We start from the raw sequence: 16,549 nt of genomic DNA on the forward strand, positions 1-16,549 counted from the left end.
TCCCAGTACGAGAAAAATACACACACATGTATTTAAAATTTCAGGAACCATGCCACAATTGTATTATATTTGAATTCATATAAGATCTCTTCTCCAAAATGATAATAAATTCTTTATACATTATTTTGTGTACTTTGAACAAAAAATATTTTTTCATGTGCAAATGAATATACAAAATTTTGGGAGCCATGCCACAACCCCATTATATCCAAATTTGTATTATTGCAGGGCTCGTTATGGTGGGGTCGCACTGTGCTTGTTAATAGAATAGATTATTTAGTATCCAGTTTGTAAATATTAATAGTGATGCTCTAATAATCTGCCTGTAAAGGCCATACATGCCAAGTTTTCTGGGACTAAATGAGGGAGATCAGTGTTCACAGTCTGGGAGACTGGGTCCAAATCAGGGAGATAAGTGTTCACAGTCTGGGAGACTTGGTCTAAATCAGGGAGATCAGTGTTCACAGTCTGGGAGACTTGGTCTAAAACAGGGAGATCAGTGTTCATAGTCTGGGAGCCTGGGTCCAAATCAGGGAGATCAGCATAACAATTATTTTTGTCCTAAATTTCAAGCATGAAAGTACACATCGTACCAAAGCTAGGTAAATTAATTATAATGAATAATAGCTACTCAACTTTACTACACTTCACATGTTTAAATTTGTCTATCAGACTGTTGAACTTGCAAACAAATTTCTTTCTTTTCAATGCTGTGTTTTCCTTTGAATCTGTTGTAAGTTTCAACATGATACCAAAATTATTGTATTTTCAAATAGTTAAAGAACTGTTTTATACAAGTAATGTTGCCTGCAATCTGATCTACATGACACATTACTCAATATTGAAATATTGATGAGTAAAACAACTTATGTATGTGATTTGATTGGTTGTTAGGTCGATAATAACTTGATTGACGATGGTAGTTGTAAACAGTCTATTGAATGTTGTTTTAGCTGGAAATACCTATTCTTGGCAAATGTTGTTTTAGCTGGAAATACCTACGCTTGGCAGGTGTTGTCTTAGCTTGAAATACCAAATGTATATACTCGTGTATAAACCCGTTTGTGTGTAAGATGACACACACACCCAAACTGAATGGTATAAACACTAAAAAGTGCATGACCCATATATAAGCTGACCCAGAAGTCTGAGACAACATCACAAGATGCACATGGTAAGTTCTAAATGCATTTAATTAGGCAAACTTACATTTAACAAAAATTACTCACATAACTCTTGGGGTTGGCATGTACAATTATTACATAGAGATGGTTTAAATTTGTTTGAAAAGTCAAGAAATTTATTTAATTTTCTGTTTTTTTTATTGTTTTTGCCTGATTCAGATTTTTGTACGACTTGATCAGATGATGACAAGAGTTGAGCATTCGCAGGTTGCTGTAACACTGCCTCTCCCTTTTAGCTCAATTATTGTTTGTTTGTGCGTTATTGCATTTGATTTTTACCTTGAAATTGTACATACGTAATTCATTCAGATATTATCCCAGTATGACAACAATGAACAACAATAGTGTTTGATTCAATGCTCACAATTAGACTAGTGAGCGTATTTACATAATGGCGCCACTGTATCTACATTGTAGGTTTGAACATGCTCTGAAAGATTTACATTCTGCTGAAAAATCTTGGGAAAAAAATAATTTGAACATGTAACAGTTTTGCTGGTTGTGACATTCATGGATTTGAATCATAGGCACCACTGCACTAAACTTTAATGTTAAATCCAAAATACAATTATGAAGTTTTAGAAATAATGCTTTGAAAATTATGCTAATACCATAAGAACTGAGTTGTAGTTTTACACCCCGTTTTACAAAACTATGGTAATCATGCTAATATTACGGAGTGAAAGGCAATTAAATATGAAAGTACTCGTATAGTTGCCAGTCAAAATTCCCTCTTAATCCAAGCCAGTTTCAGGGTTTTAATAATTAACTGGCCTGTATTGCCGTTGGAAAGCAGAAGACAAATCTGCCAATTATAAACAAAGAAGACGCCAAAACATCCAGCTTTCCATTGTATAAAAAATTATGGTTTTGTTCAGCCAAAACACAAAAGTAACAAAGATTCTATGATCTTAGTTGATCTGTATTCAGAATTTTAGCCTTTAATATTACCATTCTTTCATGAACATTTAACAGTTTTGCTGGTTGTGACTAAAATAATTGAATGTGTTTTTCATAAAAATTATCTCAAATTGAAGCATCACTTGTATCATTGAAAAAGAGTAACTTGTGAACATGTGGATCAATGTAAACAAAACAGCTATTACTGACTAGCTGAAGTGTTATCTGAAAGAATGCGATTTGGTCAAAACAATGAATAAAGCAAAATCTGCATTGAATATGTTTGGGAATAAATGAGGATTAAAGTGACACTAGGCATGATTTGCACTGTGTAAGTACTGTACATTATAGTACAGCCTGGTCTACCATGTAAACTCGAACTGGCCCCAAATTTTTTTTTATCTTTATTTACTTTCATGTTGTAGAAATAAAAAAATACACACTTGCAAAATAAGAACAAAAGCAATCATAGAATTATAACAGTTTAGTAAGTTTTGGGACACAGGGAATGTATTTATTTTTCACATGCATCTACATCTTAGGACACAGAAAAAAAATATTTTTTTCCCCAAGATTTACAGCCGTTATTGTAGTCAGCAAGAAAATTTAAAAAGTTTGGACCTTGGCCCTTGGATAAGCCAACCCCACTTTTTCCAGACCTTTATTTTTTCCTAAATTATTCATCTTTAACACATGTATATACAGTATGCTCAATAGATTTGTGATGTTTGGTAGATCAAAATATTGGAGCCAAAATCAAAAGACTACCAGACAATCCAGAAGACTATATGAAAGACCACATGCACCCCTTTACAGGTATTTATCACAGTGGGTAACTCCGCATGGACACTTACAAGTTCATAGAGCAGGACACTCATACTGCATGTATATATTGTCTGCTCTATTTTGTCTTACAGATTTTGACCATGAGCAAGACCAGTTTGGCAACCACTCAATATGTGTAGTTTTCTCTGGTTGTTATTCCTTAAATACAAGTTGGACTTGCATATCGTCAGCAGAAGTCAATGGACAACAATTTTGTTGGGCCATGTAGGTCATACAGTATCAACCACCAGAAGACCAGTTTCACTACTTGCATAGTGCAGCTAGGTACTTCCTGAGTATGATACCTAGTTTAACACTGCAGTACCCAAGAACCCACTTTGTGAAACCATTTATACAGCAGACTAACCCACCTAATGCTGTTAAGCAGTTCCTGTGGACAATGCAGTCTATACAGGCACCCTCATGGATCAGTCTAACCTGCATAGTGCTGCCATGTAATTATTGTGGACTACATCCAGTTTATATAGGTACTCTCATGGATCAGTCTAACCTGCATAGTGCTGCCATGTACTTCTTGTGGACTACATCCAGTTTATATAGGTATTCTCATGGATCAGTCTAACCTGCATAGTGCTGCCATGTACTTCTTGTGGACTACATCCAGTTTATATAGGTACTCTCATGGATCAATCTAACCTGCATAGTGCTGCCATGTAATTCTTGTGGACTACATCCAGTTTATATAGGTACTCTCATGGATCAATCTTACTTGCATAGTACCTCTAGTCACTTGAAGTGGACAATGTCCATCTTGGTTCCTAAGAAATGTCTCTTCAGTTGCCCTCAAGCCTTTTCCACCTCAAGGGAGCCTCTACTTAGCAACACCTTACAAGTAAGGGAAATTCATTTATACTGCGCTTCAAGTGTAGTGAGCCACCATCCTTGACATTTTTCTCCTGCTAATTAACAGGTAGTGCAAGAAACTTCAGCTTCACTACCTTATTGATAATCCAAAATTGACAAAAACTGGTGCTCAAGTTCCCTCATTGTTATTAGATAATATTATGATGACTGAATCTGCAGGCTTGGAGAAGTTTTCTGAAGAAGTTTTCTGCCTACTCCCATTGGTGTTCTGTAATCCTCTTTCTTTTACATCACCTGCCAGGTCTACAGTTCTGACATCAGGTGATCATTGTCTGCGGAAGGATCTGCTTTCAATTACTTCCACAATCTGACAAGTTACTGACATTTTGGAACTGTTTACTTTGTCAGTTACATGTTCCAGAATCTTTGGATGTTTTTTCTTGTAAATGCCTTCTCTGCTCTCCATTTTGGATACCATGAGTTGATATGTAATGTGATTGTGAGATTAATGTTTAATCTAACATCTATGGTGATCTTCAATAGGCAGACACAGCTGACCTCCCACCTCAAATTTCAACAGAATATGTGGGAGCATGTTTATAAAATGGTCCACTTTGTAACATAGAGACCCAACATACTATGGCCATGACTGTCATAGCAGCTACAAACGTACAACAGATGGAACAAAATGCAGTGCTCTTTACTTCAACCTTTCATAAAGATCGTCATAGACCAAGCCACACTCACAACCTTCATCTTCTAATCTCTTCTTTAATAATCAGGTTGATGGAATTTGCATTAAGCCACCAGAGATGCCTTCTTTCCATCTCACACAGTCTCATCTACAGAAAAGGGATTTGCAAGGCAACCAACAAAAAAGTTACTAGGATGTCCCTGGAGCACTTATCACTGGGAAGCAGTCCTATTGAATTTACTGAAAAGCACATTTTAATCAGTCTCAACACCTAAGTTTGAGCCCTTGTCCCCTTCTTCACCAAATCTCCTGTTTCACGGGACTTGTTTTCTGGTAACTCAAGCTTCATCCTGTAAGCTGAGCAAATTGCTTACTCTGTCAGTTGACCCAAACTGTCTCCATTGCTGACTGGATGGTTTGGCAGTTCTGATTGCAAATGGTTTTGTTGCCAAGAACATGTTACCATCCTCCAACAGCCTGATAATGGTCATTCTCTTTGTTGCAAGATCTAGTTTGAGCACTCATTTGCTATCTGAAGCACCTATATAAAAATGCAAAAAGACTTTAACTTCTCAAAAGCCACTAAAGAATTTGACAAAATTTGACAAAACATGAAGGCCTTTCAGTTTTGCACAAATAATTCCATTTGGTCCTCAGATATGGCCACTGTTACTAAAAATGTATAAACTTTATGAAAACAATCTTAAGAAAATTCTCAAAATTGCTGAATAAAAGTTGAACAAGTTTGAGAGAAAGCATTCTGGTATTAAGGCCTTTCAGTTTTGTACAAATGGTGCTGATCCAGCTATCAAATAGAAAATCTTTGAACTTCGCTAAAACCGCTCAACAGATTCTGTCAAAATTTAATGGAAAGCATGCTCACATAAAACTCTTTCAAATTTTTACAAATGGTCCAGATCCATGATCAGATATGGCTGCTGTTTCAAAAAATAGAAAAAGTTGATTTTGACTTTTTCAGTAAAGAAAACCTTAATAAAATTTTTAAAGTATCCTTGCATGAATTATGTCAAACAATGTCCACTACTAAAACCCCATACTCATGAGCTGTTTCAGAATTTTAAACCATTGTGCAGATCTGTATCACTCTCCAGGGTTTGAATTCTTTATTGTGAACAATGTAGGATGAGTTGCATCACCCACCCACCCACCCACATGTAGTCTGATATCACAATCCCCACCTGTTCTTTGAAAGTGCAGCAATACATTCTTACATATAATTTGATGAAATATTTACAAATTCATAATTTCAGCAGCTGTTTCAACAATATTTATTATCTGAAACTTTTTGAGGTGAGAACTTAATTATAGCCATTTATTGTGTGTGTATACAGATGTATTACAGTGGATATCTTCTATGTTTCAGGGATTTGTTAAAGTAATTATTGGGGTTTTTTTCTTTCAGGAATGTTCACTCAAGATCTTCTGGAAGACCCACAATAGCATTACTTAAAGAGCAAGGTATGCTCCATCTGCAGTTTTAATATTGTTTTTTTTATTCCCAAGAGTTCCATTAATTACATTATAATTTTTTTCAGAGTCAGGGATTCTCCTGCAGAGTTTAAAAGAGAGTTTATTTTAAATGCTATATTTGTTTGCTAGTATCAGCACCCTTAAAAGCTGAATAAATCTTTATATCTGATCACGGTGAATCACACAATTTTCACAATGCATCCTCGTACTTGATGACTGTAATTCACAAAACTTCACAGCGTATCTTTATATCTGATCACGGTGAATCACACAGTTTTCACAATGCATCCTCGTACTTGATGACTGTAATTCACAAAACTTCACAGCGTATCTTTATATCTGATCATGGTGAATCACACAATTTTCACAATGCATCCTCATACTTGATGACTGTAATTCACAGAACTTCACAGCGTATCCTTATATCTGATCACGGTGAATCACACAATTTTCACAATGCATCCTCATACTTGATGACTGTAATTCACAAAACTTCACAGCGTATCCTTATATCTGATCACAGTGAATCACACAATTTTCACAATGCATCCTCGTACTTGATGACTGTAATTCACAAAACTTCACAGCATATCTTTATATCTGATCACGGTGAATCACACAATTTTCACAATGCATCCTCGTACTTGATGACTGTAATTCACAAAACTTCACAGCTTATCTTTATATCTGATCATGGTGAATCACACAGTTTTCACAATGCATCCTCGTACTTGATGACTGTAATTCACAAAACTTCACAGCGTATCTTTATATCTGATCATGGTGAATCACACAATTTTCACAATGCATCCTCGTACTTGATGACTGTAATTCACAAAACTTCACAGCGTATTTTTATATCTGATCATGATGAATCACAATCTTCACAATGTATCTTTGTATCTGGCAATTGTACATCACACCATTTTCACATATATAGGATTGCTGCTAATTTAACAAGAAAAGCAAATTTGCCAACGTTATATTATTAACATGGGGTTCTATGCAATACATGTGATAGTTCCCAGAAGAGCAGTCAGAAATATTTTTTCTGGGGATATTTCTATCATTAGTATTGTAAACAAGGAAATATTGTATTAGCTTCAGAGAAATTTGCAGGTTTTGGGGTTGGGTTTGTTTCTTCACTTTTTGGATTATTTTTAGAGTATGAATGAGGGAGATGTCCTGATGATAAGGGTTTTATCTTGTGAATGGTGTTGCCAGTGAGCAAATCCCAAATCCCAAACATTTTCTGTTGCCAAGAGTCTGAATCAGGTAGCCATCCTAATGATAAAGGTTTTATCTTGTGAATAGTATTGCCAGTGAGCAAATCCCAGACATAGTTGGTTGCTAATATGCTAAATTTGACAATTTAATGATGTGTTGTAAGTTACAGTATCACATGGACCATTTCCTTTGTTTGGTACTGAAAGGTTCTTACTTTAGATAGATTTTGTATTTAACAACAAACACAATCAATCCTTGAAATGTTATGTTACTGATTCTTTAAGGCTAGCAGACACTGACATTGTTGTACAAAAATGTTGCTATCTTTATTCAAGTGAAGAAACCTGTATGTGAATTTTTAAATCAGTTGTTATCATGAAGGCCCAGTTGAAGGCCCAGTTGAATATTTACAAAATATTTGAATTTAAGGAAATTATGCATTGGAAGTTAATGGTTATTCAGTGAAGGCTGTAATGCTTCAACAGATTTTTTCATGCCCACTTGTTACGAAAGAGCAATCTTCATTATCAGACTACTAGAAAAGATATATAACAAAATAATTTATATAAATCTCGTAAGATGGCAGCAGCTTTCTATGTCCTTCTGATATGAAGAGTTCAGTATTTACTGTATTTTACAGCATCAAATATGCATTAGACTGGAACTAGTCTAGCAAAGATCTGCCATCTCATTCTACACCTGTATCTCCTCTGCCTTTTTTGGTCACATACTAGCAAAAACCCTTCGATGTAAATGGTGGCCATTTTGAACTGCATTTATTCTGTTGCTGTCATTAAACCATAGAAGCAATAGTTTGGGACTATGAAAAAGATGATTTTTTTATGAGGTTTGTTTTCAAAATTGCAGGTGTTAACGTTAAAACTACTGAAGGTATTTCATTAACAGTTGAAATGTCATAAAATTTTGTTTTCATTGTCAGTCTTTCATTATCTAGCATCCACTGAAAACTTAAAATTTGAAAAGTAGAACTATGATTACTTCGAAGTCTCTTTTTTAATGTTGCTTATATTGCAAAAAGTTGAGGGTGATTTGAATGAGTACACTAGTAGATAAGAGTCCATGCTGCTCATTGCAATCTTAAAGGGAACAAAGAATGCACACTCTGATCTGTTTGATGCATGTTGCTGTACTTGCATATCATTTCTACATATCTTGTTTGCTGAGTCCAGGGCTACCAAAAAGCTTGATTTTAACTGCTGCTCATAGTCCAGGGCTACTAGAACGCTGAATTTTAACTACTACCCAGAGTCCAAGGCTACCAGAATGCTTGATCTTGACTCATATATTGAAATCAAGTAGTTTGTACTCTATGATTATCATTAGAAAAAAATTATATTTTTAAAACATCTAGAAAATATTTTACCGTGGTTAATAATTGTAAATGATATATAAGATGGTAAAAGGGTAGTTTTTAAGCTTAGTGTTTCATATTGTAGTGCCCTGTTTGCCATTTTGGGGATACTGAATTTAAGCTGCTGTGCTGTTTGGTTTAGACATTTGTAAGACTCTGTGTGATGTATGTAAGTAAAGTGTATTTTGGTCTGTGTGATGTATGTAAGTAAAGTGTATTTTGGTCATTCTTGTTCCTTTTGCCAAAGATTGTCCACTTAATAACTTTCCTGTATATCTGTTATCATACACTCATAATGTGTTTCCTATACATCACATCTTCAGTTCTTGATTTTTATATTTTCCACTTATACCATTTTTTTTAATCAAACAGTATTTTATGTGTTTCAGGTGCATCCAGAGTCTTGTTACATGGATTTGATGGCAAAGCAAAAGTGGCAAGGGAAGGGGTAATGGAGGGCTATTTTTTCTCCGTTCCTCCCTCTGTTATCAGAAGTGAACAGGTAAAAAAACAAGTCTGCATGATGATAAGCTCCTGTCCTTCTGTAACTCAGTACACCACTCCCTCGATAACTCGCGCACATCGGGGTCCAGAAACATCGACCGCACTATAAGTGAGGCGTGAGTTATCAAGTGACCTATAAAATAAGCCCAAAACCAATAAAGTGATCGACGACATAAAGGAAAAGCAGTGGGGGGGGGGGTAGGCAGATTATAGTGTTGAATACTCACTTTATAATCATGCAGAGATTAACTGTGAATTAATATCTCTTCATAATGGTGTACTTTGTTTATTATTTCCTCATAGAGCAACATTAATTTCTGGATAAATTAGAGTATATTGAGGTGATCATGGAAAACATTATTCCGCGTGGTTTCCGTTCACTTAACATGTGTACCATTTCACACATTGTGCACTATGTCACTAATTTTTATGTTGAATTGGATACATTCTAGTTTTATTGTTTGATCCAAATTAGACGTTTTTTATATACAAAAGATCAACTCTTTTCGAGAAACAGTCTCGATCGAACGATAGATAGATAGATTTGATTGTGATAGAAGTAAAATGGAAAACAAAAAACAAGGGTTAATCAGTACTAGCATATTAAATGGGTCTACAAATTTAAAACAACGTAAATTAGAACAAGTTAATACTCGCTGTTTGTGCCACGCTTGACAAATATCAATTCACTTTTTGAAAAAAATCAGTTAATTTTTTTTTGTGTGTTACTCCTTAGTTTCTCTGCCGCCGAGCAAAATCCCTCAGATTTCTCAACTGCATGAGCTTTACGTAGTCAACATTTTGGGTCTCCAGCCACATTATGGCAATGTCAAAAGATTTGATTGCTTCCTGTGCAGAGGAGGGAGGTGGTGCAACATCTGCGTCTGCATCAGTACATTTTCTCACCTGGCTGCCAGTCAAAGCCTTTGAACTAGCCACCTAGCTATTGCATCATGTTCTTTTTTTGTGTACTCTTATAAAATGGCAACATGTATATACATCAAGGAGTCTTTCAGTCACTGAATTATTCATTGTAAATATCAGCACAGCTAACTGATCAACACATTTTCCCACAAAGCAGGTGGCGGAAACAGGACTGGCAAATCTTTGAATTTTCCCGCGCACCTATTACATGCGTACAGAGGACTCCCGCCTCAGTGATTTTCTGCGTCCCAGATCAAAATTTGGCGTCCAAACACGCGTAATTAAGTGTTTTCGAGATCTCTGAAGTTAATTCTTATTTAGAACTTGAAAATTTCAAAATATGGATTCTATTTTTATGGGCATTAATCACCATTTACGATGATAAAACGAGCAATGTATCAAGGTTTAATTTACCAATTCTTATCGTAATTTTTTCACATTCAGCATATTTTAAAGATATTTTAAATACGTTTTCTCTGGAAAAAAAATTGGGAGCCAAGATGGACACCGCGTTATAAGCGGGATCGCAAGTTATCCGGGCGCGAGTTATCGAGGGAGCGGTGTACATACATAGCATATTTAATGTGATGCTATGATTGTTCACTTCAAATATTGCTTGGGTACATTTCTTGATGTTAAAGCTCATTATAGTAAGTACATACCAAAGACATGATATTTTGCCATTTTAAAGTGAAATTCCGTTTTTCTCCTGACTTGAATTAGATTTTTCTTTATATAGTCCGTTTTTTATATCATCTCTGATCAATTTTTTAAAAACGTTCTGTCCAGTCCCATTCCACAACGACCCTTGTAAAGTATTGTCATTATACATCTCTTTGAAAGATTTTTCACTCCCATTGCCATTTTATGCTACCTGTGTATTGATGGCTACTATTGCCCTTGTATCATACCATTTTGTGTATTGATTGCTACTATTACCTTTGTATCATGCCAGTTTGTGTAATGATAGCTAATATTGCCTTTGTATCATGCCAGTTTGTGTAATGATAGCTAATATTGCTTTTGTATCATGCCAGTTTGTGTAATAATAGCTAATATTGCCTTTGTATCATGCCAGTTTGTGTAATGATAGCTAGTATTTCCTTTGTATCGTGCCAGTTTTGTGTATTGATAGCTAATATTGCTTTTGTATCATGCCAGTTTGTGTAATGATAGCTAGTATTTCCTTTGTATCGTGCCAGTTTTGTGTATTGATAGCTAATATTGCTTTTGTATCATGCCAGTTTGTGTAATGATAGCTACTCTAAATGTGCTTCTGTTAGTGAGGAGATTCATGTTTATGAGTAAACATCTTGCTAGCACCACTGCCCAGGACTTGCTTGGTTTAGACCATGGAATTTGATATATATGTATTTGTGTTGATGCAAATGACCCATGTGGCATTTATATGCAGTTTACATGTTTTATTAGGGGATTTTGTTCAGGTTTGGACTGTTTTGGCTGCATCATACAAAAACAAATCTTCAAGTTGACCAATTTCTTCTAATTGAATGGTGGGGCCCCGAGTGGTCAAGTGGTCTTAAGCACTCACCATTACGGATCACTGCCATCTCACCTGTCTGCAAGGGTTTGAGTCTCAGGCTCGGCTAATGTGGGTACATGAGAAAGCTTGACGGTAGCTTCTCGTGGGTCAGTGGTTCTTTCCAGGGTTTTCCCGGGTTCTTCCTTCACCATTAATACTAGCCACTATGTATAGCCTATCTTGTGCTGAAAAATGGCATTAAACCCCATTACAACATTACAACTAATCGAATGGTTGAAACTGTGCTATTAAAACCTGTGAAACACTTGTAGAAATATGAAATCATAACATATTGCCAACTTAAGCAGCCTTAGTGTTAAGTTCCAAACATGCAGTAGCTGGTTACCTTTATACAAGAAGTAAGCAAGATTGGGCTATACATTCTTACACACGGTCCTTCATTTTTAAGTAAGTATTCATTTCAGGAATGGAAAAAAGATAGGCCCAATGGTCCCAACCTGGTCAAAAAGTGGTATTATTTAGAAAAATAGTGTTCACAAATATTGCTACCTTTTTCTTATTGATGCAAAAAATATCAAACACATTATGCTATGGGCATTCATGCAGAGAATTGAGTTTCTTGTAATGTATTTTTTTAATAATTAAATAACAAAATGAGTATACAATAAAAGGGCTGCTGCATTTGTATGGGAAAATATGAACTCATTTTCTCGGTTTAAAACTTCATTTCCAAAGTTCGTACAATATTCAGAAAAAACTGAGTTCTTCATGACTGAGTAAACATCTCTTCTAGAAATCTTATTTTAGACTGAGGAGTCAGCATTTTCACACCCTGTACAACTGCTTTGGAAATACATGTATCAGTGTTTTTGCTGGACTTTTTACATACTCTATCCATGATCATCGAACCTATTCTCGCATTCAGTATCCAAGGTAGTCAAGATTAATAAAACATTTGATTTGTCAGCCAATAAAATCAATTGTCTTATGTTCTTCTTGAGCAAGAAACGCTCTATTTAATAAGCCAGCCTAGGGGGTTCAGTTTAAAATCAACTATAGCAACCTGTTTTCTGTTGTGACAGCTGTATTGCACCAAACATTAAAAAGAATGACCATGGTAATAACAGTTCAGCCTAAAATAAACATTCTCTTGATTTGTAAACAGAAAGTAATTGGCTGTACCAAGTTTTCTATTTCAAGATCTTAAGTTCTAGCTGTTAACCTGAAATATATCTATTATAATTGTTATGATCAGAACAAGTAGTGATGGTTTGTTTAGTTTAATTCATACAGGGTCATATTAGGATGAATCTCGACTGTCCACATTGCCTGTAAAATTGAAACATAAGAATTCATCGTGCATTTAGTAAATTTTATATTATTTTCTTTTTCATAACCCATCTCTTCCTGCTTATTGAAATTAGAAGCAAAAGATGGTGAAAGAGTTACCTATGGAAGCCCTTCTCTTGGAAACAGACTCTCCTGCTCTTGGACCAGATAAAGAGGTTGGTTAGATACAGAAATATATTTTCCTTTTTCTCATCTTAGGTTACTTGTAGTGCATTAAGCAACATAAGGAAGAAACATGAATATTGATAGTGTGACCTTACATACATGTAATGCCATGGTAAATAGGGATATGGGTACAAGACATTTTCCTTAAAAGAAGAGCCCTTAAAGGGTCTGGTGTGCTAATGTATGAAAAGAATTTCCAGGAATTCAAGGTAAGACCATTTCTTCTATCTAACTGTGAATATTCAAAACATTTCTCATGTTTTTTAGTTGTTAAGATTTTCAGACAGCCACTGTGGTAACCAAATTGGGTGTAAGATATCCACCATTGTTATTTTGGACAATCTAGATACCATTAGAAGGCTTTTGGTGAAAATCCCAAGTTGAAATGATCATCCATTTAGCAGAATTAGTTTTAAAATTTTCAGTATATAGCAGCCATATTTCAGATCAGATTGGTACTATTTTTATTAAGGACCAGCTAGATACTATAATTAGTCTACTGGTGAAAACCTAATGTCAATATGCTTTCAGTTTTTCAAGGTTTTGTGGTCATCCATAATTAATTATTGTTTTCTCTAGCTTGTCTACTCTCCTCCACTGCCACGATTACATCATGTCAAGATCAGTGCCATTTAGGGTGCTTGCTATACAGTTAAACCTTCTTTAGTAGTTGTATACAAAGGACACTTACTGATAAAAGACAACATTATAAACCCCTTTTTAGTCAAGCCGACACTAGTGGAAATGAAAAATATCAGTCACTTTTTTGCTGGCATTGTCAGCAGTTTAAAGGTTTGGTTAACGTTTTTCCTTTGAACACAGCCCCTGTCACATTAATGTTAGGAAGAAGCTTCCTCTTAAATTAGCCACAGCAGAAAGATGAAAACTGTTGTCTTTCCCATCTAAATACCATATAGATAAAGGGAAAAACTCTTCCCCACTCTTTCCCATACCTATGGATACCACCTTGGTGGTTCAGGTTGTTTACTTCATTTTAGCTTTCACTGAATGTGATGTACATTGTATTCCCTACCTATCATAAAATCCAAGTTATATCTTGTAGATTACTGACCCTCCATTGATTTGCAGTGTTTGTGCATCATGGATAGAACACAGTTCTGCAATGAGGACTTAAGACCAAAGAGAGATGTGGAAATCCAGAGAGACAGACTGCAATGTATCAAGTTTGCATTAGAAGATGTCACTTATTAGTGTTGTGAGGGACACTTTTATTGGTCCTCCACATCAAAAGTGGTGTGTCCAATGCCCACAGTACATGTTGGGTAGGCTGCATAAGGAGGTTGAAGGCAGTGCAGATTTGCCACCCTCACAATATTCATAGGCATTGTTGGATTGACAGATCCAAAAGGTAATGACAGTTACTGGTCATGGGTGAATTTGTTCCCTGCCATCCCTCTTATTTCTTCATTGATGGCTTGGAGCTTATGGGAGACAGTCATCCAGTTTCTATACCCTTCTATGATGGGCATGCCATCTGTTATGGAGAATTTTACAGAAGGAGATCTGGTCGTTACTAGAGAAGCCTGTGGTTAAGATAGTCTCCTGGGTTTTACTGTAGGCTGTTTCTAGTACCTAAGGATAATGACATTCTCAGGCCAGTCACAAGAATATAGCAGTAACATGGTTCAGAGTTGAGACAGCAAGATTAGTCAGATGTTTGTTAAAAAGGAATGAATTTTTGGTCAGCTGCAATAATCAGTGCAGTCATTCACATTCCTATACACACATCATCATCCAAGTTCCTTTGGTTTGTTTTCCAAGGAACCATTTACCAATTTCACAATGTCCTATTCACCCTCATTACCAGCCCATGGACTTGCATCAAAATCATCAACTGTGACAGCAGCATATTTTGATGAGGTTTTCCAGAAACATATGGTAAGTTTTTCATTGGTTAATGACAGAAACATTCTTCTTTCCCTGTTGAGTAATTCAGGGATATCTGGTCAATTGGCACAAGTCAGTCTCCATCCAGCATTTTGTCAATCTTGGTGTGAATGTTTTACCAGACTATTTTGTCTGCCTCCCACAGTTGCACACAGCATGGACTGTTAAGCTCCGTTTCTGATAGAATGAATTTCAGGAATGGAGTTTTTTGCAGCTTCTGAGTCTGCTAACATGTCAGTGGATTTGTTTCTTCTCAGTCATCTTTTCATGTACCTTTTGCAGATGAAGTGTTGACAGCTTAATTACTGTACATCATAACTTCCATTTTGCAAATCTTTTTGTAAGTTATAATGAAATAATCTCCATTATTAAAAGTGAGTTAGTGCCTTTTTATTCCAATACACATATTTACAGCAAATCTAAACTTATTGTACTAGTGCATGATGCACATAGATTTATTACTTATGATCATGTCAAGTCATTTTTTTTGTACATGATCACTTCGCCAAAATGATTATCTATCTGCACATTATTTTTCTTATTTTGAAAACATATTTTCACATATGAAAAATTACAGGAATTTAAAAAAACAATCATCACTGCTTACAACGCCATTACTTGTGCTGGTCTCATTATTCCCATAAGGGTGACTATTGCAGAGGTAAGATGCTCAGTACTGACTTATATTACCAAATCCTAGGATTGGGGAATATGTTAAAAGGAGAGATCAGTTTATTTTTTTATTGAATTATGTTTATCCAAGAATGCTTACCCCAATCGTGTTACTATTAAACCCTTGCACACCTCTGTGCAAATGCGAGTATCCATGTTGAGGTATTGCTTAAGTTACAAGTAACAATGTAACTAAGTGGTGGTGAAGGGAGGCAAAGGGATGTGTTAAGAAGAGTTTCTTCCCTTTTTCTCAGTGGTCTATAGATGGGAAACGAAAATTCATTTCATAATTGCTGGATTCAAGAGGTAGCAGAGATTCCTCCTAACATTATTGTGATCAGATAAGTATTCTCAGAGAAACAATTTTTTTAAATAAGCTTTTTCAGCAATGCTTTGATCAAGGGATTGACATGAAGATTCTGTCTTAATTTCTATATAATGGACATCAGACCACAAAGGACAAACTATATGGTCTCTTGATAGCTCTCTCTATAAACAGGTGTAAGAACTCTTGTCCACTGCTATGTAGAATAAATAGTATTTCAAATTTTAAGTTTGACAAACTGAAGACAAAAAATTGTACAAGCAAACTGGATGAGGATTAATTCCCAGTAGAAGAAGAGCAGTGTGTATACAGTCTTCTTTAATTACATTTCAGACTATCAAAGACATAGCTACTATAACTACATAAACTATGAAAGAGTTAGAACATTTTAAGTAATATTCTTCCATTAATAAATCTTTTATTATCTTTGTTTTATTTGTTATAAATATAGGTTATTTCATACATCCAGTTTCAAAACAATCTAGGTTATGAAGAGGTCAGTACTAAAATAATTTGCAGATTTTTATGAAAAATGTAAATGTTATCACTTGTGGATGATAAACAGAGAGCTACCATTTCTGTCAAACCTATATTTAAAACCAAGATGATGCAATCACATGCACTTCAGCACAAGCTCATCATTTTAAAATGTATGTATTCTGTAACATAAAGTTTCAAA

At 35.3% G+C, this 16,549-nt stretch overlaps 1 protein-coding gene across 1 annotated transcript in view; it reads left to right on the top strand.

The window, feature by feature from the left end:
- The window catches only part of LOC149805110 (deoxyribonuclease TATDN3-like), a 46,063-nt gene that overhangs the window by 26,025 nt on the left and 3,489 nt on the right, over positions 1-16,549 (top strand). The window contains exons 9-11 of the mRNA XM_089947453.1: positions 5,852-5,907; positions 8,908-9,020; positions 12,875-12,955. Coding sequence (XP_089803579.1) covers positions 5,852-5,907; positions 8,908-9,020; positions 12,875-12,955 — 250 coding nt within the window. The remainder of the gene's footprint in view (positions 1-5,851; positions 5,908-8,907; positions 9,021-12,874; positions 12,956-16,549) is intronic.

This window comes from Sinohyriopsis cumingii, chromosome 2 (assembly GCF_028554795.1).
Source record: "Sinohyriopsis cumingii isolate HCF-2022 chromosome 2, ASM2855479v2, whole genome shotgun sequence".
Classification (NCBI taxonomy): domain Eukaryota; kingdom Metazoa; phylum Mollusca; class Bivalvia; order Unionida; family Unionidae; genus Sinohyriopsis; species Sinohyriopsis cumingii.